This window comes from Chroicocephalus ridibundus, chromosome 1 (assembly GCF_963924245.1).
Source record: "Chroicocephalus ridibundus chromosome 1, bChrRid1.1, whole genome shotgun sequence".
Classification (NCBI taxonomy): domain Eukaryota; kingdom Metazoa; phylum Chordata; class Aves; order Charadriiformes; family Laridae; genus Chroicocephalus; species Chroicocephalus ridibundus.
The window spans coordinates 22,226,166-22,250,310 of NC_086284.1; the positions used below are offsets into that span (position 1 = coordinate 22,226,166).

General features: G+C 43.9%; 1 protein-coding gene across 1 annotated transcript in view; it reads right to left on the reverse strand.

Annotated features, from left to right (window-relative positions):
* Positions 1–6,899: 6,899 nt before the first annotated feature.
* Positions 6,900–24,145, reverse strand: part of GJA3 (gap junction protein alpha 3) — a 32,594-nt gene continuing 15,348 nt past the window's right edge. The window contains exon 3 of the mRNA XM_063330809.1: positions 6,900–7,022. Within this exon, the coding sequence (XP_063186879.1) occupies positions 6,982–7,022 (41 nt within the window). The 3' untranslated portion in view covers positions 6,900–6,981. The remainder of the gene's footprint in view (positions 7,023–24,145) is intronic.

Consider the following 24,145-nt stretch of genomic DNA (forward strand, 5'->3'; position numbering starts at 1 on the left):
AAATAATATGTAATGCTGTCAGCACCTAAATTAATATTGTATTAATTGCATTAAAAGATAAATGATGAAGCAGAGCTATCCACTCAAATATATGCTCTAGCAACAGAAGACAATTGTTTGAAACTTTTTCTTTCTTTTTTTTTTCGCCAAATTTGGTGTTGCTGACAAGACGAGAGCTTTTTTATGCCATTGTGTGAGGTGTCTGAGACGGTCACGTGGGCGCGGGCGCAGCCAGTGCCTAACAAAGCCCGCAGCGCACAACTGACACTACATACAATGAACGCTTGATGCAACCACATTTTTGTTAACTCTGTGAAAACTCAGGAACATGAACAATGCAGGTCTCAGAGAGCTTCATATTAAAGTGAAATGAGATACGTTAATTACGTAGTACTGTTAACAAGCAAAAGATTTTTTTAAAAAATCAATTTTATTTAAGAATGAGGGGGAAACAGTAATCTAACTTCAGCTCTTCTTTTCCTGAACTTCCATGTCAGTGCTGCTGGTTTCCAGGTGTACAGATGTGCTGCAATAAAGCAGGACAAGACAGAGCCAATGTTAACCAGACAAATTCAAACAAAAATATGAGATTAAAAAGCAGTCGGGGTCTGGGGGGGTCAATTTTACACTGCACATTTTTCTTTCCTATTTGACAGACAAGAGAGAAATGAAGCGAGGCAGCAGAGCACTGCAGAAGACCCGCAGCCCCCCCAGCCTGTCCACCCCAGCATGTGGGTACCTGTCCTGGAGGAGGACTGACCCGGGCAGCGATGATTTGGCAGCCGACTCCCTCAGTATGGAAGGAGAGGTGTTGGGAGACAGCACCGAGTCCTGGTGGCCTGGGAGAGGCGTACGAGTCCGGATCAGGAAAGGCTGCAGCCTAATGGAAGTGCTCTGCCGCCTCCTGTGAAAGTTACTGCAATTTTCCTGATGCTCCTTCATCAGCGGCCACACAGGGGCTGAGCTGTCTTCACTTGCAGAGATACAGTAGCACCACGCTGAGGACCATGTGCCACATACACGGGAGCACCACACTGAGGACCAATGCAGGAGTACCATGACAAGGACAATGGACCAGTTACAGAAGAGCACCATGCTGAGGACCATGCACCATGCATCACTTATACAGGAGCACCACGCTGAGGACCCTGTGCCACATATGCAGGAGCACCATGATAAGGATGATGGACGAGTTACACAACAACACCATGCTGAGGACCGTGCACCAAACATCATGTACACAAGGAACACCACGCTGAGGACCACGCACCATGTACACAGGAGCACCATGCTGAGGAGCACGCACCACATAGATGGAAGCAACATGCACACAGTAGCATAAATGGGAGCACCACACTGTGGACAGGTTTGGGCGGTGATCACAGTATTTGTTTGTGGCAGTTTTGGGAAATGTTCAGAGGTGAGTTGGGATGACCCATACACAGCATCACCATGACCTCCCTCACACGCAAAGAGATTGTACTCTTGTAAAGAGAAAACGCCAGCCTAAACTGGACATGCCCATGGCCTGGAGCCCACAGCAGGTAAAGTCTGCAGGCCAGAGGAAGCCTTAGCCACGTTTCTTTCTATGTTTTATGGAGAACATGTCTTGGCTTGGAATGCTTTTCATCAGGAAAGAGAAGCTTTATCACAATAAAAAGAAGGTGCACGCTGTTGGGATCACTCTTGGAGCTGCATGGTGTTTGTGGCCTTCAGTCATCTCTGCTTGAGTCCCACAGACATCCAACACAACTGAGGAATAGATCTTTCAGGCAAAAGGGTACAGGAAAATATGACAGAGTCTCTAACTCCAAACTGAAGATGAGAGCCCTGGGCAACCCATGGCAGGGACAGGAAGTAACAGTGTGGCCTGGGGCCACCCAAACCGCTGGCCAGGGAATAAGGATGTGGAGGAGGCTGGGGAGGGAGCTCTGGGGGTCTCTGAGCTGGAGGCACGACTGGGGGTGTCTACCCAGCACTCGTGGCACTGGTGACCATAGCATTGAAAGCTGAAGAAACAAATCTAAAGAAAATTATTCCAAAGGATTGAAAGGAAGAAATTACTCTAAAAGCTGGTGCTCTGCTGCCTGCTGGCAGCCATCCCCTGGGTCCAGCCTTGCCCGCTCCAAGCTTCCTGTGGGCTCAGATGGCAGTTACTTGGATAACGGATACCTTCTGTGACTTGAAGATACACAGAAAAATCATTGGAGCTCTTTATACCAGAATACAATGCTGTGGTGACTCTTGGAGTGGGAGAGGTCTGCTCTCCTCCCGTCCCCCCAGACCCCAACGCCGGTGGCGGTCTCCCTGCCCCTCCGCCGGCCCTGAGAGCCTGTGGCATAAACCTGCCAGCGGCTCAGCTACAGCAAAACTTGTTTTGCTCAGCTTCAGGCAGCACCTCACTAGCTTTTATTTTCACGTTGTTTTGATATGCAGCTCTCTCCAAAGAAAGAGAGGAAAAAAAGAAAGAGCTAAGAGATGAAAGATCTGTTTGCGTCACTCAATACAGACACGAAAGCTATTTTCATGATGTTGTCAGCAAACCATGTCTAACAAATCTGAACCGTGAAGGTGCGGTTTTGCTCTATTACGGCTTGATTTCTTTCCTAAGCAACACTGCTTTACCTATCGCAAACCTAGACAGAAAGATCTAATCAGTAGCCTTCAACCTTTTGATATTTACCCTCATCATATGTTACCTGCGTGCCAAGAAAGAAAATAAACATCGCTAAACAGTGATAGTGCATAAAGTATGAAGCTGATACCATAACAAATCAGGTTGTCTTGAGTGGCGTCCTAGATTTCTGTGAAAGAAGGTTCTTGCTCACTGGTTTAGTTGTTCAGTTCATTTTAAACACATCAGGACATTTTTTTTGGAAGATGGAGATTTCTATCAAGCGGTGTTGGCCAGACTCCAGATTTCTTCTATTCATCTAGAGCTATAACAGCACTGAACACATAGCTGTGAGTGTAAAAGCAATGTTCACCCCTGCATTTTTGTTTCTGTTCAGTCCTCTTGTCCTTTTAGGCAGCATAATAGAAGTGCTGCAGTAAGCAGGGTCAAGTAGGATATGCCAGTGAGAAATGTTAAAATGAGACTATAGGCTGCGATTATGGGCTCTAATGTGTGATGAATCCTTTTTAATCACATGATATGAACTAATGTCACCATTTATTATAAAACAACAAAGTGTTCAGCTACAGGAGAAATAGAATGGATGACAACTGCATTTTTAAATGTTTTGTTTAAGCAAGTACAGTGTGATCTTTTTAGACAACTAGGAAAAACTGAAGTTGAAATAAGTGCAAGTATTTCCAACTGGTTTCAGTTAGAACAAGTGTCTTTTCAGGGCATGAGGACTCATCCCCTGAAAAGGGGATGTGCAATCAGCATCCACCTTCATCTCTGAGTTCAAGTGAAAATTAAACTTGGTTATTATGCTAAAAAGATTTGCAAAGTTTTAAATAGTGAATTCAAGATGTGTTATTAAAAATGTAAATATAAAAAGTTTAACTCCAATTCTGTTCTAAAATTATTCCTAGTGGTTATTTAATTAAAATTTTCTTAAGCTCTAGACTTTGTTTTATGCCATAATGTAGGAGGAAACGTCTACAATTCTGCTGTCAATTTTGACACCTCTTCAACTCCATCCAATCTTCTAGTTACATATATCACAAAATGATTCTAGTGTTCAAGACAGTCAAAAAGTAGTGTGCCTGAAGAGAAAGTGTGTGGTGACATATCCCAGTGCCATATCATCACTCAGAAATTGTGGTTCCAACACTGACGCTAATGTGGGGGCCAGTCTGCCCAGCCACCCCTTTTGCTCCAGATCTTAGATGTGACTTGTTGAATATATTCTGCCTTATATGACTAATTTAGTTCATTTATTATCTAGTTGCATTCACAGAACTAGGAAAGGGTAGGAATTCCTGGTAGGGGGTAGTGAGAACATCAGTGGGGAACACTCACCTAACTCAAGTTGCCAGCAGCCAGGTAAACTTGTTTGATAATAAAATCGGGGACACAATCTCTCTGGTTGGCCTTTTAAACCACTTGGAAGTCCTGGTTGGAAGCACAAAGGAATTGCCATGGTTTCCACTGCCTTCTGCCACCCCAAACCAGACTGCCATGCCTCCCCTCTGCACTGCAAAACAGCCCCCATTCCTCAGCTTTCTGGAGCACAACGCTGCACTACTCATCTCATCACCCTGCTGCCTAATCATCAAATTTTAACTGAACATTATTATAAAACTATATGTCACTGATGTCCTGGAGACTGGCTGTCTCCCCATGGCCCTGTGTATTATTGGAACCTCAGCAACGGAACGTTATTGGTTTCATAGGTTTGAAACGCATTAATTTAGACCAAAAAAAAAGTGACAAAAAATTTTTATGACTTGGGTTGTAAAACAGTTTTGCAAGAAATGTTTTAGAAAGTATATGAACTGGGAAATGTAAATTTGGAAGAGGTATACTATGGCAGAATGTCCTATGGGGAATAATAGAGAGTGCAAAAGTTGCTTCCATTTCCAGAACTGCAGGCTCATTAATTAGAGCACGTCACCATTCCTGTACAGGCCATTTCTTAGCGTGTGACCACATTTTTAGTTTTTGAAGGAAAGCTCTGCCTACAATTGTCTGGCTTTGTTGTCACAGGATCTTTGCTGACAGATGATATAAGCACTGCCGGAGTTTGCTCTGTCTCTCAGTCTTTCACAGAGCCACAGAAGGGTTGAGATTGGAAAGGACCTCCAGAGGTCCCCCAGTTCAACCCCCTCTTCAAGCTGGGCCATCTAGAGTTGGTTGCCCAAAACCACGTCCAGAAGGGTTTTGAATATCTCCAGTGATGGAGACTCCACAACCTCCCTGGGCAACCTGTGCCAGTGCTCAGTCACCCTCGCAGCACAAAAGTATTTCCTGATGTTCAGAGGGAACCTCTTGTGTTTCAGTTTTTGCCCATTGCCTCTTATCGTGTTCCGGGGCGCCACTGGGAAGTCTCTGGCTCCGTACTCTTTGCACCTTCCCCTCAGGTATTTATATATGTTGATAAAATCCCCCTGAGCCTTCTCTTCTCCAGGCTGAGCTGTCCCAGCTCTCTCAGCCTTTACTGATGGGAGAGATTCTCCAGTCCCTTCATCATCTTCGTGGCTCTTTGTTGGACTCTCCGGTATGTCCATGTCTCTTTAGTACTGAGGAGCTCAGCACTGGACACAGCACTCCAGGTGTGGCCTCACCAGTGCTGAGTAGAGGAGAAGGATCAAATCCCTTGACCAGCTGTCAATACTTTCCCTAATGCAGACCAGGATGCAGTTTACCTTCTTTCCCACAAGGACATACTGCTGGGTGATGTTCAACCTGGTGTCCACCAGGATTCCCCAGGTCCTTTTCTGCCAGCCTGCTTTCCGGCTGGCTGGCCCCCAGCATGTACTGGGGCCTGGGGTTGCTCTTCCCCAGGTGAAGGACTTTGCACTTCTCGTTGAACTTCATGAGGTTCCTGTCAGCCTATTTCTCCAGTTTGTCAAGGTCCCTCTGGATGGCATCAAGACCCTCTGTTGTATCAGCCACTCCTCCCACTTCTGTATCCTCTGCAAACTTGCTGAGGGTAGTCTGCTCCATCATTCAGATCATTAATGATGTTAAACAAGATAGGCCCCACTATTGACTTCTGGGTTACACCACCAGTTACTGGCCTCCAACTAGACTTTGTCCCATTGATCATCAGCTGTGGACCCAACCACTGAGCCGGTTTTCAATCCACCTCACGGTCTGCTCATCCAGCCCATGCTCATGAGCAATAGCGTCAAAAACCTTACTGAAGTCTGGGTAGACAATGTCCACTGCTCTGTGCTCACTTCTAGTAAGACACTTTAATTCATCACAGAAGTTTATCAAGTTGGTCAAGCATGACTCCTCTTTGAAGCCCAGATCTTTTTCTTGTAGCAGACAAGGTGGGCTGACATCCTCAGATCTCTTTTTTCTTACGTGTTTCTGCTGACTCCCATTATTCCAGGCCTGGTGAACAGCTATAAATAAACCAAATGAAACCAGCGTACAACTGGGCGTTCTGCAGCACCAACTTCCTTGTCAAGTGAAGCGTAAGAGTGACAAAGTAATGAGGAGTAATACAGCTGCACTTCAGTGTCCAGTCATGTTCAAGCTTTAGAAATGCATAATAAGAGAATTATAACGTCAAGGTTTTTCCAACCTGAGAAATCAGGACAAAACAGGAGAGTGAGGCAGAAAGAAAAAAGCATTAATTCTGCACATTTCCAAACAGCAAGCAGTGAAAGTGAGCGAATGACTCAGCCCAAGTCGGACGGGAAGTCTGCAGCAAAGCTGGAGCCTAAACCCGTGTCTTAGTCTTTCTCTAGCTCCTCAACCATAAAATCATTCTTATGTTCTTTATATAGGGAAAATCTCCCCTAAGTTCTTGATGCAGGATGTCTCTTATGCTGACTACAATCAAACTCTTTTAAGTGTATATTTACAAAGTTTGCATCTCATTAACATCCACGTGTGCCAAAATTGACAGAGGACATCATTATATCAGGTTAGCATATGAAATCTCTGAAATCCAAGGCAAATACTGTCTTCCCTGGAGACAGGGAAGTGCCGACATCCATGGTGAAACAGGAGTTACTGGAAAAGATGGACAGGGATGTGGCTGCATGCCAGAAAGTCATTTTTTGTAGCCCTGACAGGTGACTGCAGGCAGGAAATAAGATTCACACAGCAGATGTGTATCACTTGCCTTTCTCATACAGGCTTTTTCTTGATGTTAAAAAGACATTTCTTTCTGACATTATTTCAGTCTCCTAATACCTGGCAAGAGCATAACGCAACGTTCTGCACTGGAGGGACAAGCCTGCAAAAAGTGTAGGTGAAATGAAGGCGGCGGCTGCTGATGGCTGTGTCCACAGTACTTTCTCTGCTTGATTGATTTCTGTCTCCCTTATTGTGACGACAGCAATGAGAGTTCAAAATGTGGCGTTTGGATCAGAAACATTTTCACACAGCTCTGCTAGAAGAAAAGGGAAATTAAGGTCAACAAGAAAGGAATACCACTGTGTGTTATCAGAAATCATGTCCGTGGTTTCCCATATCCTGGAGCTACATGATTTACTGCTGAACTAAAGACAATGCAAAACAGTGCCCTGTCTAAATGATCAACGTGGAAATTTTTTATGTTCTAAAAGTACAAAGTTGAAAAGGACTAAAAGAGCTAAAGGGAAGATCAGTCGAGGAAAAGCATGCTGGAAAGTCTTTAGGCTGGGAATGCAGCACAGCATTAGAAGGACCAATCTTCAGCAACAGAAAAAAATCCCTAAGCAACTGCAAGTTCCTTCAGAGTACACCAGCAGTTTGATCTTCGCTGGGTAATCAGCATACAACACCGTCTTCCTTCAAAACTCCCAGGAGAATTAATGTTCAAGGCAAGGTGTTTCCTCAAAAGCTGGAGGAAGAGAAATCATAGAATCATAGAATCTTCATGGTTGGAAAGGACCTTTGAGATCATTGAGTCCAACCACACACACACCAAAAAAAAACCCCCTACAATCTCTGCCCTTCAGAGCATGCCCTGAAGTGCCAAATCTAGACGTTTCTTAAACAACTCTAGGGATGGTGACTCAACCACCTCCCTGGGCAGGCTGTTCCAGTGCCTGACCACTCTTTCAGCAAAGTAATTCTTCCTCATATCTAATCTAAACCTCCTCTGCTGCAACGTCAGACCATTTCCTCTGGTCCTGTCATTATTCACTTGGGAGAAGAGGCCAACCCCCACCTCTCTCCAACCTCCTTTCAGGTAGTTGTAGAGGGCAATGAGGTCTCCCCTCAGCCTCCTCTTCTCCAAGCTAAACATGCCCAGCTCCCTCAGCCTCTCCTCGTATGACCTGGTCTGCAGACCCCTCACCAGCCTGGTAGCTCTCCTCTGGACACGCTCCAGCACCTCAATGTCTTTCCTGTAGTGAGGGGCCCAAAACTAGACACAGTACTCGAGGTGGGGCCTCACCAGTGCCAAGTACAAGGGGACAATCATGTCCCTAGTCCTGCTCACCACACTGTTCCTGATACAGGCCAGGATGCTGTTGCCCTGTGTCAGAAGACAGGTGGTTATTTATCCTTGTTACCTCCTCAAGACCAAGAATGATGTTTTTCATGTGAGTAGACATTTGCAAACCCAGATACTCCTTGGGAAACCAGAAAGGTTTGGCTTGATTATTCAGCGTTGGCATCTTCTTGCATCAGCACACACTATTGTCAGAGAAAAACCTGTCATTGCTCTGTAGGTGACTTCACAAGTATGTCCATACAGCGACCATGGCCTCCACATCCAGCTGGTTTGCTCTTGGCAGCTCTATTCTGCTGACATTGGGTGTGGACACTATGTGATATCAGAGTCTTTTCAACCCCTGACCTTGATAAAACAGCAACTAACAAAAGCAGCATGAACAATATAAATGGCAGGAAGGATGCCTGTAAAGCCCCATAATTAAAGCAAAGCACTAAAACTGTGGTTGCCGTATGAAAATAAGCAAACAAGCATGTCAGAAAAGTGAATTATTTATTAGACAAATGCACCCTTAGAAAAGGATTGCGCAGAAAAGTGTTTTATTTCTCACTGAGGTCCCATACGCTTGTGCTGGGAGCTGGGTGGGTTTCCTGCCCATGGATTACTAGCTCTGCGGCATCCCTGACATCTCTGCCCTGGGTTAGGAAAGGACTTGCCGAAGGAAAACATGGGAGAAATAGAGAGTTTGTCGTGCACTGGGGAATCAGAGAACTGAGGGGTAAATCACTGTAAATCACTGTCTCCCTATTGCCTACTGGATGAGCCTGCTTGAATGCGATGGACCGGCTGTGCAGCACTTGGACAACCAGCACTGGATGAGATGTGTTCTGCCCTTCACACAGGGAAATGGAGCATGGGAGGAAGAGACATGACCCGAGGACTAACTTTTTATATGTTTATGCTCTAAGATAGGTTTGTCCATTGTTGCTAGGCCATAAGACAATGCATTGCCATTCCCGGAGTGCATTGCTCATGGCTTGGATGGGCATACTCTTCGCTAGGTAAAAAAACTGTCTGAATGGCCAGGCCCAAAGAGTTGTGATGAATGGAGTTAAACCCAGTTGGTGGCCAGTCACAAGTGGTGTTCCCCAGGGCTCAGTACAGGAGCCAGTTCTCTTTAATATCTTTATCAATGATCTGGATGAGGGGATTGAGTGCACCCTCAGCAAGTTTGCGGATAACACCAACTTGGGTGGGAGTGTTGGTCTGCTTGAGGGTAGGAAGGTTCTACAGAGGGATCTGGACAAGCTGGATCGATGGGCCAAGGCCAATGGTATGAGGTTCAACAAGGCCAAGTGCCGGGTCCGGCATTTGGGTCACAACAACCCCAAGCAACGCTACAGGCTTGGGGAAGAGTGGCTCCCAGGACCTGGAGGTATTGGTCAACAGCTGGCTGAATATGAGCCAGCAGTGTGCCCAGGTGGCCAAGAAGGCCAACAGCATCCTGGCTTGTATCAGGAACAGTGTGGCCAGCAGGACTAGGGAAGTGATCGTCCCCCTCTACTCAGCACTGGTGAGGCTGCACCTTGAATACCCTGTTCAGTTTTGGGGCCCCCTCTACAAGAAAGACATGGAGGTGCTGGAGCATGTCCAAAGAAGGGCAACAAAGCTGGTGAGGGGTCTGGAGAACAAGTCTTATGACGACCAGCTGAGGGAACTGGGGCTCTTTAGCCTGGAGAAAGGAAGGCTGAGGGGAGATCTTTCTGCTCTCTACAACTACCTGAAAGGAGGTTGTAGTGAGGTGGGTGTCGGTCTCTTCTCCCAAGTAACAAGTGATAAGATGAGAGGAAACAGCCTCAAGTTGTGCCAGGGGAGGTTTAGATTGGCTAGTAGGAAAAATTTCTTCACCAAAAGGGTTATCAAGCATTGGAACAGGCTGCCCAGGGAAGTGGTTGAGTCACCATCCCTGGAGGTATTTAAAAGACGGGTCGATGTGGTGCTTAGGGACATGGTTTAGGGGTGGTTTTGGTAGTGTTACGTTGATGGTTGGACTTGATGATCTTAAAGGCCCCTTCCAATCCAGACAATGCTATGATTCTGTGATCTATAATTGCCTTCTGAAACCAACCATAGATACACATTTTCCACTGAAGGATTCTGGGGCAGAGTTAGTAAGATCTAAAAAACAACTTAGGAAAGCAAAACAATAAAATGGTGCTATAAAATCTGTTGTCTTGATATTACCATAGTGCAGCAGAAATCTGCCATACACATTCAGCAGTAGCCTCCCAAGACAAGACCATAAGCTCCTCTTGCCTCTGTCAGTTGTCACAGTTCCATGAAGACATTGCACTTGGTTTTAACCACAGACACAGGGCTTCCTCAAAAATAAAACCTCACTGCTTGGAGGCTCCCGCAAAATGTAATGTTTCAAAATATGGGAAGTTTCTTACTGTTTTCCAGTGTGTGGAAAACCAGTTAACACAGATAATCAGTAACACACTGCAGTTGCCTTCCCACGATGGATAAAACAAGCCTGAAGATGTACAGAGTTTGCTTCTCTCAGCTCATTTCCCTATGTCACACTGTTTACAATCCCATCGGTCATGCTTTGGTGCTTTCCATGTTGCACTGAACCCCCACCGCTCATGGCAGGTCTTCAAATTCTTCCTCAGTTTGGGGCTTCCTTCTGAAATTACTCTGGTTTATATTTTAGGGACTTGGTGGAACATCATTCAGAGGAAAGAAGACAATGGTAATTGTCATGGAACTATATGGGACAGTTTGAAATGTCCTTAGCTAGTTAGTGAAGCTATAGAAACACGGCAGGGATTTTTAGAGCTGTAGCAAGGAACGAAGTGATGTAGAGAATCAGCGGTGCTATGATTAGAAATAAATAATTTTGTTATAGCTTATATTCTGCAAGGCTTGTGTTTTACCCATCATATACACTTTGCTAAATCACACTTGCTGATTTTTAACTATTATTGTATATTTGTGTATAAGCAAAAAATTATAGAAGTTACCATAGTCTGTTCTTAAAAATTTGCCTCCTTTCCAGTGGCTGAAAGGATCTCCATACAAGATAAATCTTCTCATCTGCAGAGGTGAAAGCAGTTCTTAAAGCAGATGAAAGTCATGGCCCCTTTGCAGACGGGGAAAGGAAGGTATTGGGCAGTGACAGGACTTTCTCAAGGTTAATGCAAAGGCATTACTAAGAGAAGAGAGGTTTCATAGCTGTTGGGTTAAAACTGAGCATAAAGAGAATGCACTAAAATACTGGGGAAACATCTTGGAGAAGTATAAATGTAAGCTACTGCACTTAGTTCATAAGAAGGGCAATGAGTGCCAAAGCTTGCCTGCTCTGCAAATCCAGTCTTGGCAGGAGATAATTTTTAGAAAAGGTTACTGCGGCCAACAAGCCGTCTTCAAAAATGCTGGGCTGACATATGCAGCAATTCCTCGCCTTTCTGACATGATGTCAGAGATAGACAAATGTTCAGTCAAGTCAACAGATCAGTTTGAGTTTTGATACTCAGAATGTGCTTTTCTGGCTTGGTGTTCTGTACTTTGTGGTTACTCTTCTAAACAGACCAGCCAAGCTTCCCGGAGTAAGGGACGTGAAGCTGATTACGCTTCCCGGGCCCACTTTACTGTGTCATTCACACCTATCTCTGGGCAGCACAATGATAACACAGCGTTATATACAGAAGGGAAAATAGTTGCTTGGTGACTACTCTACATTTTAGATTTAACCCTTTAGCTCTCTTCTTCACGGTTATCCATGGTTCGTGCATATGTAAGGGCAGCCACCAAATTGCAGTTTTGACACCAATAGACAGAATTTTGTCTTAGTTTCTTAAATGTAAAAATTAGGCACATGAACCTGAAAAGCAGAACTCAAAAAATTCAATTGACCACTGCTGGCCAAAAGACTAGCCAGCTAGCCAAATGTTGGTGATGATGCACAATAAAGGGCTCCGTCTGCAACGTCGAAGAGGAACATTCCTGGTGAAGAACCTGGCTGGGAGTCCCTACAGCCAAAAGTTATCATTCTAGGCCAGTAGCTGGAAACAGTTAAGCACAAGCAAGTTCCCTTTGCATATCACAGGTATTCATTTGTTACTTTTCTAGTACAAAATATTTATAAATAAGTCAAGCATGGATGTATTCTGTGAGAATGCCCTTTTTGGTTCAGGGAGGCAGTAAGATACCAACTGACCTGCTCCATGATCAACTGCTCTGGGAGAAAAAATGCAGAAAGACCCATCAGAAAACTTGGCCAGAGACTCTCTTGTGCAGGGTCTCAGTGCAACTGGGCTCCTGCTGCAGGCAGATAAGCATCCTGAAGTGAGCAGATTCCAGTGTGTGGGGATGTGTCAACACTGTTGACTGCAGCAGAGTGCAGAGATGCCTGAGAGCATTAAATGAAACAACCTGGGGACCAGAACCAGAACACGAGTCAACTCAAGGTCTCAGTCAGTGCTTGATGGAACATTTTGTTCAAGGAAAAAAAAATATTTCTGAGCCATGAACCAGGCAAAATACAGTTTCAGCCTGCTGTGTCTGGGTGATACTAGCCAACCTAACAGGAAAAAATATTTTTACAGGCAGAGCTCTCTGTTTGTCCTTGGAAGCTGTCCCAGAACCAGCCAGGTTTCTGTATCTGGATCCCTTCATGATGTGTGTTTATCTATGAGATATTTAATATGCATGGGCCTGCTTCATTTTTCATGAGTGACTGTATAGAGTGCAACCAAAGCACCTTTCAAATTTGCATCTTTTAAGACTGTTATCTTTAAAGCTATATTTTAAGTCTGTCTCAGGAAATCACCTATGAAACTCTGCTTAAAATTAAGTTAAGGGAACGTTCATGGTATAGTTAGGTTAAATCAGAATGTGGGCACATTTGCATGATGGCTAGTTTTAGAAAAAAGCTGAGTAGCACCTGGCCCTGAGTGAAACTAGGCTCTCAATTTTGTAACTAACTCACTCATATTCAGGCATTGATAAGCAGATTTTAAAGCAGGGATTTCAAGAAGCTGTAAATGATTCAGAAGCAGAAATCAACATTGACTTTCATCAGAGCCTTTAAACCCTCATTGTCCTGAAAACTCCTTGCTGGGCATTCACAGGGTCTAACTTTTGGCTCCTCAGTCAGCAGTTGTGTAGACTTTGTTACAGGGCTGATGCTGCCAACCCACCCTGGTGAGCAAGCCCCAGGAACCTGGCACAGTAGTCCTGCATGTCAGGTAGCTATAATGATTATAATGTATAGGCATCAGCATCTGGCATAGGTAGTGGTACCTCCAGAGTCCTTTCTGCAGCATAGTTATGTCCCGCTGATGGCCCCCAAGGTCTTGAGAAGACCATCTCTGGTGGGATACTCCTGTGATTCGGTTCATTCTTCCCCAGGTGGTTAATCTGCTCCACATGTTGTCTGACAGTGCCTGGGGAGGTGCCCAGGACTGCAGAGGACATGGGCTGGCTGGTGTCAGGACATGACATGGCTCATCAATGTCAGCTGCCAGAAGCCAGGCACAACACTCAAGCAGACTCTGAGGGTAGGGGTGTGTCACACAGGCTGAGGTTTTAGCTTGGAAATTCTTCTGGAAATGTGTGCTGGCCTCAAGGAGATGGTAGTTAAGTTTGTAAGAAGTTCCCCTGAAACCCATGGTCTGTGAAGAGAAGAGTGGGATACTAAGAAAAGGGACCCATGAAACTCCTACAAGGGGTTGCAAGAGAAATGAGATGACTCCTTGAAAGGATATGCGGAAGACTGATTAGCGAGGTAAGCAGAGGGTAAGGAGAAGACAAAAGATCTTCAGAAAGAAAGGAGAACAAAATTTCAAGAAGAGCATGGCTGGTTGTGTCAAAGGCTCCTGAGGGGCTGAGGAGTGTAAGGGTGAAGCATCAACCCTGAGCTTTGGCCAGCCAGAGGGCACTAAATGCAGCTTGGTGTGCGTGGTGAGTTAGCAGTAGGGAGGAAAGGCAGAGTAGAGGGAGGCAAGAGTGGAATGGAAAAAAAAGAATTACGGGCACAAATTCTAAACTACAGTGACTGAACTTCAGGATACAGGAAGGTGAGTGACAGATACCCAAGTGGAGACCCAAAGATTTTCCTTTTTTTATAGGTTGGAATGCACTAAAGCCTGTTGTGTGCAGGGAAAGAGCTTGAGGACAGGCAAATAGAGTAAGAAAGAATGGGCCGAGATGAAAGTAGGTGTGAGGAAGAATAAGAAATTGGACAAAAGAGGATAGGGGATCATTTGGGCAAATGGAGTTACTAGAAGGAGAGAGCAGAAGGTAAACTACATCTCTGAAAGTTGTTGAAGTAGGGGAAGAAGAAATGTGAGCTGGGGAATGAAGGAAGTTAGGCTATTTTCTGCAGGGACTGGTAAGATCCTTTGCGAAAAAAAAGAAGGCTGATGAAAGGATAGTTTGAGAAGTGAGTTAAAAGACTCATGAAAAAGTGAGATGTTTATTTGGAAGAATGAGGAGTTTACAAAAAACAGCATGGGGAAATGTTGCGGTGACTGTGACGTCTTTGGAGATTTTTAGAGACAGCAGGAGAAAGGAGGGAAGAGACGGACACATCACAAAATGGTAAGGATAAGTATCAGGGAGAAAGAACAGAAATGAGGGGAATGGCTATGGTGGTTGCCACCATAAAGAGCGAAGAATGGGCATGTGGGACCAGCTCTGGGCTGTTAAGGTAAAGGGAGAAAAGCAGAAGGCAATGGAGGAATTGTAGAGCAACAGGACTGCAGAGCATGTGTGGACAGGAAAGGGAGGAGAAAAAAGCACAGAGTTATAGCAGGAGTCAAAGAGAATAGCCTAGATAAGGTTTCTAAAGAAATCTGTCAGTGTGACATTTTCAGATGTTCTCAGGCGGCCAGAAGGCAGTGACCTCTGCCTCTGGAGGGACTGAGTGGGCTGGGAACATCCTCAGATGTGATCCTCTAAGAGCTCCCCAGCAGCCTCACCCAGAATCTCAGTCCAGCTACAGTAAGGATTAATTCTCTTAAATGACCCTTTGTTTTAACTTCTTAACACATGATACAGTGCCAAAACCAAACCAGTAAGAGCCCCTCTGTACTGCAGCAAGCAATACTGCCATTAAAAAAGTACTCGTACAGATATAAAAATGAAGATCAGCTGTACGGCATGTGGTCTGATTAAATTTAGCATTGATGAGTTTAGAGGTGAAGACTGAGAAATAAGCTCCCTTATTTTGAATAGTGTTTCATAATGACTTGTTAAGCACTTCTGTAGGTCTATAGCAACATAGTAGCACAGTCAGGGCTCCAGGGACTGCCTACAGGCTCCCTAATTGGGGATGAGGTACTCTGTACCAAGATACTGAACTCCAGTCCTTCTGGAAGTTGGTTCCAGCCAACCTTCAATATCCTCCCTCTTGCCTAGAAGAGCTTTCATCCCTAGTACTACTCAGCACAGTGGTTCGAACATCAACTCTTTGCGCTCCACCCGAGGCTTTCACAAAGGACTTCTATCGAGCAGAAAGGCACTGCAGACACCAGTGCCAACAAAATACTGACCTCCAGCATCTGGTTTCCAGAGGCCCTCCAGCAGCACAGTATCAATAGATACCAAGGCAGCATCAAGTACAGGATCAGGAGGAGCTCATCACTCTTTGGCCCTGCTGTTCAAAACATGTGTCCTGATCACTGCCACCAGACTGTACACTCTCCGCAACAGAACCTCTCTACTTCTGCTGGAATTTACCTGAGACCTGTCATGGAGATAGTCCCTGCAAGGCACTGCCCTGCCCCCAGCATGAGAGGCAAAGATCCCTCAGCCACAGTGCTGACAGTACCTGGTTAGCATGAGGACAGGGTTTTACGTCTCACTCCAGGATGCCAAGGAGTAAAGACACTATGGGGAAAAGGATTAGCAATGCAAAGGCAATACTCTGCCGTGCCAGTCACAGTGCCTGGCACCCCAGGATGTCTTGCTCTCCTTACAAATAGAGGACTCTGTGCTTTATCAACAGTCTCAATGCCTAGATTGCCAATGCCAGCACCCAGAGCCAGCACCAAGGCTAAAGAGTCCATAAACCCAGTCTTCATAAGGCTCTGACATTTCCTCAGATGAACAACCAACTAACCCTGCGCCCCGCAGCCAGCAATATCAGAGCTTCCAGAGCTATCTCTGGACACCAAGATATCTCCTGTCTGGATTCCTTAATGGATTTCTACCTGACTAGAAACTGCAGTCATTAAGAGAAGTCTCCCAAGCTCTATGGCATGTTGTCTCTGTCACCGCCAGTGGGAGTATTCCCAAAGTACCAACCCTCTTTAGAGAACCCTGGCCACTGCCCAGCCAAGCTCAAAATGTGTGGAAGAATATTGCTGTGACTTCCCAGGAATCAACAGCACTTTAATTCCTGCCTAGACTCGAGCCTGTCATAGTAGCCGTACAGGAGGAAGTCTACCAAGCTGCAGACATGCCAGAGGCTGGATGCAGCTCAGTTCAAACAATTCAGTGGGGCCATTACCCTTGCTGCAAGCAGGGTTGAAAATTGCAAGACAATACTGCCCTTGGGCAAGATTGACTCAGGATGCTGAAAAGGACCTGAAAATTAATTGTATTAAAAAAACCAAAAAGGGTGTGTGAGCAAGTTGTCTGGACAGCTCTGATGCACCACAGACACTGCGGCTGGAGCTGTAGCCATAGGAAAAGCATCACAAACAGCAGCTTTTTAAACTCTGAGAAAGGCAAAACTCCTTTTCTCTCTCCTATTGAAAGCTGCCCTGAGAACCCTAGTTATTTATAAACCATGTTGCTGTAGGAAACCCTATAAATATCCAAAGCGATAAGCGTGCCCTTACTCTTCCTAGAGTGGCCAACTAAGAAAAAATGGAAATCACCTTTGGCCCGCTGAAACCTCTTCAACTACCTCCTCTGTCCCCACCCCATCAAGCCAAAAGCAGAATTGCCAGGTCTGGACTTAACCTCACATCGTCATTATCAGCTCCTCAGCCAGGCCTGAATCTCTGTAACTGATGAGGTGACAACTGGGTATCTGACCACCATACACAGTCTATAAACCCAAGAGGAGATACAGAACATTTGATGGACAATGCAAGAAAACAGATAATGGACAACGCAGAAGATTATATTCTTCTAACTGCAAAGATTCTTGCTAGAAACAGCCCCAATAGGTTTAAATCTGTCCCTAGCCATGATACCAAACATATATAAAACATAACTTGGTCTTGCACAGAAGTATTTCGTACCAGAATATACTTTGCAATGTTTTCAATTTACTCTCTTCTGGGTTCTGTGTTTGGTATCTTCTTCCTGCTGAAATTTTTTAAAGGGCTACTTCAAATCTACCTGTGAATCAGAAATCTCACCTCCTGTCCCAGCAGAGAGCTAACTGCATACCTCTCTGAATGCTCACTGTCACACTGTGGCTGTCCGGGGAATCATCTTCTTAAGCAGGAAAATGAGGGCAACTTGCTTGATTTTACTCAGCACCCGTGAGGCCACACCTGGAGTACTGTGTCCAGTTCCATGTCTCTCAGTTCAAGAAGGATGTGGAGAAACTAGAGAGGGTCAGTCAAGATGGTCAGGGGCCTGGAGCCCTAAAGAGAGGTTGTAGGCAATGGGCTTATTTATTCTGGTGAAGAGAAGGCTGAGGGAGGATGTAACAGCAGCCTAAAACTGCTTGTAAGAGAGTTACAAACACAATAAAGCCATACTCTTCTTGGTCATAGCAGATAATAGTGTAAAAGTGGCAACAGCCAGAGGCTGTGGCTTGGGACATTTGGAATGGACATTAAGAAAACTACAGACGATAGTGCTTGTGGGATCGCCCTCCTTGGAGGTATTCGAGACTTGGCTAAACATAGACCTGGCTGACTAGATCTAGTTTTTGGAATAGTCCCACTTTGAGTGGGAGGTTGGATTAGGGATCTTGGTTGAGGTCCCCCTCAACCAGCATTTCTATGATTCCGTGATACTTTTATCTCCCCTCCTTACACAAAAACGTGAAGAAGCAAAAGCCATTTATGCAACTCTAACAGATAGTGATCACCTAAAATACAGAGCCCGTGTGTTCCTCTGGTGGAGTCTGAACAGACAATGACCTCCAAAAGAACCACACTCACTGTAGGCTGAGGGATTCAGTGGGTGTAGCAACATCTGATATCACTTATAACATCTATAACTGAAAACTATACACAAATCAAGCCTGAAACCAGAGAAAAAATTTTGCATTACCTTATCTAAACCTGAGTTATTTCTTTCTGGATCCGACTTGTTTTGGTCTTCACACTCTCCAACTTCTATTACTTTTGAGGGCCCTTCTTTAAGAGCATTTCAATCCCTTTTGAATTAAAGAGGTAACTCAAAGAGTTAAACATTTTAGAAGTGGTGAAACTATTTATCTATATTTGATTATAATTTTATTTCGAAGTGCACAAAAGAGTTACAGCATACACATCCTAGAATAAAAATCGCATCTGACAGCTATAATGTCACTTTGTAGCTAGGGGGAACATTTCTGCTATCACTAAAATACCACGGATGTAGCCAATTGAACAAAAATGGTACTGTCTAAACAAACTCAACACACAATAGCTAGTTCCTAGCTTCAGAGGTTCAGCAGACCAACTGTGCTCCAGACAATGCTGAGTTTGTTTAAAGTGTAATATGTTTAGTTGTGCATGCTTATATGTGAGTTATTGTAAAGTTGCTTCGGGCTAAATTCACTCCTGCTGCAACACCACTGAAATGAGTGTACTTACAGCGGAGATTAATTTGGCCCATTATGTACTAAACTTGCAGATCTTTCTTTAAAAAAGAACTATTCTTTCTGCAACTGATCTTTTTCACTGCAGCCATTTAAACACAAAGAAAGTCTTATCTGTGTTACACCAGTGTGGTGGAGTTATACTGGATTTACGTTGTTGCAACTGACAGAATTCTTTCAGCTGAAAATAAAGACAGCTGCCCAAATTACACGCAGATCATTGCACTTCTCCTATACACCAAAAAACTTGTAATGCACATTTCAGTGTCATGCATGACTTGCTATAGCAGCTGTGGGGAAAAGGAATTGAGTGATACACAAAACTTTGTTAGAAAGTTAGGTCATGGCTTTAGCTGTAATAGATTTCAGCATCTAAGCAAATATGTTGCTGATGGCAAGCAGTCCACACTCTTTCATTTTATGGGGCAGCAATGGGATTATTTTCCCATCTGGATCATCTACGGAGATGCCACTTCAGCACTCTGGGTATGAAAGCTTTGAACTCAAGGATGAAGGAATAAGATTCAAAATAACAATTAGGTGTCTAAAACACAACTATGAATGGGATTTAGGTGCCTAAAGTGAAGAGCCCAGACATCACCTCATCATTACCACCTCTGCTTTGTTTGGCTTGACGCTGCATGAGGTGCAGCTACCCTTCATGTGTCGCAAGATAATTTTAAAATAATACAAAACAGAAAGAAGAACTAAATTCTAGAATGATGCTTTGCTTCCAAAATTATCATCTGGATGTTTTTCTAATGCAAAATGTTTTAGAGGAAATTTCTCAGACTTGGTTTCATGAAGAATATGTGAAGATATATTGAATTACGATTTGAAATCTCAGGATCCCTTGGGAAACAGAAATTCTGAATGTCAGCTGACCTTACTTACGACTATCATTTTGCAGTTATGAGCTCTTATTTCACAGACCAGGCCAACAGAAGCAGGTACAGTCCTCTTCCTGAACTTTTTGTAAGGCCTATAATCTTTCTGTAAGAGAAAGAAGCTTTTAAAAAGTACTGGGTGGCAGAACAAATCTGGGCAGGGGAAATTGTGGTCATGCTGGAAAGGTGATTGACAGCAATGAGCCCACAGGTCGTTCCATTCCTCACTAACAATTTACTCCCTGTTGAGGACAGTAGTGAAAATTCAACAATTAGTGGTGTATTTACATTCAAGGCTTTTCTTTTAAAAGCAAAAAAGAATAAAGAAATATTAAAAAAAAGGTCATTTACTGGGTTAGGCTCTAGTTCTTTAGCCCTAAAATATGAACGGATCTTGCCTCCTGTTTCTTTCTCACAACCAGTTTTATCTCGAGCTTGCCTCCTTTCATTTCATCCAGAAATTTAAGCTCCAAATGAAAGAAAAGCCAGTGAGTTGTGCGCAGTGTGCAAAGGTTTTTCCCAGTTCAAAATGCACTTGTTCAAGCAAATTACCATTTCTACAGGAATAGCCATATTGGTACATGACTTTCGACAGGCTTGGAAAGATTTGCTTGCTATTTTAGTTGTTCTATAAACACATGAATGACAAACAGGGGCTCTTTTTGATCCCGCTTGATAAAAACTGCGTGATGAGTGGACAGCCATCTTGTTTGTTATTTTTCAACCCTAGAGGGTCAAAACTATGACATTTCTAGTGTTGCTGAGACTGATCAGATATTTTTCCTCTGAAAATTTTTCCTCCACTGTGGCCAGAAGCTGTGACTACAGCACGCTACAGGGGACTGTGCTAACTGGGACCTCTGGATGTTTGGGTTTCCATAGCAGGGAAGTGACACAAAAAGATGGACAACGCCAGAATCGCTGAGGCATGTTTTATGGTTTTATCTTACAGAGGAAGACAAGAATTTCTTCCTAGTCTTAATTAAGTTATGAACCTTAATTAAGCTACACAGCTCAGATGAATCAGGAGCAGCCTGTACCACCAGGCTGCTTTGAAGGACTGACTTTGCTTGCTGCGAGGGGAATTCCATGGAGGTGGCCGACAGGTGGGCACTTGCAACTCCACCTACAGTGACAGATATGCTGAAAAAAGGGTCCACTCACGAGTGAAGAATAAAGACCAGAGCTTTTAACCGAAAGTTAGACTCGTAATCCTCACGCAGACCACATCAAGAGGCTAGTGCAGACTGCATCCTTCTCTGTGCTGTAAAATCCCAAACCACTGCAGTCACTAGTACAGCCACATATGCAGACAAATGTAAATGCGGGCATAATTTTGTAGAATCTTGGCTAAGAATTTAGCACTCAAAGCATTGCGCTGTACTACTTTAATTGAGTAGGGAGTTTAAAAGACTCCAGGATATTGAAACCCAGAGTCAGCCATGTGTGTCTCTGGTACCCCAGCCAGGCTGGCTTTGCTGCAAGGTTTTTCTCAGTTCTGTCCAGGTCATGCCAATGGTGACTGTCTTCTCAAGAAAATAGTTGATGTGGTTTACAAAACCCCAGTGTTTTCTTTGAAAAAAACACACGTGAGCACTTGTTACATGTGACAGTGATAAGTAAAGCCTCACAGTCACAAATAAATTAGGAGAAATCATGTTCAGCATTGCAACAGCTATTTATGACAAAACTTCAGCCACACTTAAGTGTAGTTAATATAAATAAATATAATGGATGCTGTCACTCCTGACTGCTCATTCTGTTGTCTGATTTTGTTGTTTTTACTGTATTCAAATTTCAGTCACAGGACTATTTAGAGACATGTATCAGGTCCTAAAGTATGTAACTGGAAGTCTGAAAGACAGAAGCAACTTTATGACTTAAAGAAAAATTTAAATCCCTCTTACGGAGCAGAGTCAGAAAGGAGGGATGGTGCATGGGGGTATGAAAGCTACATCTGTTTTAGAGACCTGGTACAATTCAGCATTAAATACCTCAACAGAGAACTAGAAAGAAATGTAACTACTCTTAACTCGACTCTGCTTTTCCTTGTCTTCCACTGCTCATAATGAAGAAGGTACTTTTCCCTCAGAGTATCCATAATCCTAACATGAATGAGTTTGCTTAGGCAAACCATCCTCAGCTGCTTACTTCTGCATTTTGTGCAGAATTTACATAGCAAACCCCACTACATAAGCCATGCAAAGCAAACAGTAGGTTCCTCTGTGGGGCTGGATAGTTCAACCATAATTATCCCTTAGTCTCTGCTCAGAAGACCACAACATTCCTTAAAGTCAAAATCTTTAGAAAACTTAATCTTCTCAAACTGGGAAGTGAGATATATGATAGCTGATAACCGTTTGCTCCTCTTTTTTAGTTTTCATTTAATTGAGGAGCATAGAAATACAACTCATATTCTCATGTGGAAAGTAAGGTTTTATTTCATTTTACTCTATCAGTCCACTGACTTTGGTGGATCTTGTGCAAACACAGGAAAAATGTATCTCACAGTAAAATGTATTGTCTTTTTGAGAGTTTGAACTTTTAAGCCCTTTGTATTTTCAAAAATATTCTCTAGATAGCACAGGAACTCTTTAAAAAGCCATGTCTCGCACTATTTAGAAATGCAAAAGTCTGGACGTTTCAGTATATTTTTATCATGCTTTCTTGGGACAAATAAAAAACAAGGATGAAGAATTGCAGGTATTCATTTGGTTGTTGTTTTTTTTCTCAGGAGACAGCCTCTAAAATGACAAAGATGCGGCTGACACCAGGCACCCACCACACACAGGCTGGAGCTGGCTTGGCTGGCATCGTGTTAGTGATGCAGGCAAACACAGTGAGCCTGGGCAGCTCTTTGTGACCTCGGTGTTAGTTTGCTCACCCCCGCTCTCTGCAGCACCAGGCATTTTAACTACATCTGTAGCCACTGTCATTAAGTGCTGAGGGTCACCCTTAAAAACCAGGTATGGCAAAAGCCCCCACATTGAAGATCCTTCTCTAGATACTAAAAATAGTTTTGATTGACTCTGTACATCTGGTGACACACAGATACACAAATCACCTACCGTGAGAAAAAGAAAAGGAGGTAACTACCTATGAAGGACAATATTTTGTTTCCATGTATCACTAATTTCTTTCTATAAATGAAAAAAACTTATACAATGAAGAACAGCTAGTGCAATCCAACTGTTCTACTAATGTAGTAACAGTACTTGTTGCTTGTAATTCTGGCATAATATCACGTACCTGTAAGTGCTAAAATGTGTATTTCCTCAAACACCCTGTTTTCCTGGACTACGACACTCCAAGAATAACGCATTCTTCCTAGGCCGACTTTATGACAAGGCTCTCTCTTCAGTTTTGTGATTTTGGATAAGCATCTGCTTATTCTACTGTCAGCTGAAAAGACACAAAGACGGTTAGACCTGGTGTACATCCAGTTGCCAAAAGTTAGCAAAATGTCAGCCCTACTGAGGCCTATCTGACATCTGTTTCCTTGGAAGACAATGTGTACTGCCTTCATTTCTACTCCCGCTACAGTGGGAAAGCACTGATGAAGTTAGTTAAATCCCATCCTTTGTGCAGTCACTGTGAAAATGCTTGCTAAAGCCTAGATGACTGTTCCTGTGCCAATTCCCTGGGGACAACAGCAGCAGTACAGGGATGCTTCTCATTTGGCTTTCAGCACAACTGTACAGAGATTTACCAGAGGAGGTTAGAGATCTCCCCGCCAGTACACCTCTTCCCATTACCATCAGGATCTTCACTGTGCAGCTGTGGATGAGTCAGGCACACCTTCCCTCCACATGCTCACATCAAGCTGTTTTGCCCAATGTGGCAGCAAAAAGTACCCACACCAGGCCTTTAGAGACCAAGAGCAGCAACATTCCTATTTCATACTCCAGCCAGAAATACTTTAGGAGAGAGTGGATGCTAGGTGACGTCAGCACAGCTGTGTCCCAAGGGAGCAAGAGCCCAGCGCACAGCTGCATCTGCACCTGCTGATGCTCTCGGCTCTCTTGGGAGTACTCTGACTGTCCATTCTTCAAGTGACAAAACGGTGGAACTTTGTGTTGAAACATGCATTTAAATAGAAAGTATGCAACATATTCTGGCCATATATATTTGTAGTAAAAAGTGCTCTTGGTCAGAGGCAAGCGAGTTATCTTTAACAACACAGCTGGTATTACCGTGTCACTTTATTCACTTTCTTCCTTAGCTTATTACTGCAAAGCACCATCTTAGTACTATTCATATTATACTCCTATCAGCTTGCTTTACCCCTGCCCGGCCTTCAAAGACACTGAATAATCTGGTTTACCATACCGATACATCATGTAAAGCAGAAACAGCATTGCCTGAGCACAGGAGGCACCAAAAAAATACACTCAACTGTACTAACATAAGAGAGACAAACATTCAGTACTACAAGATGGAAACTGTCCTGCCCTGCCAGGTCC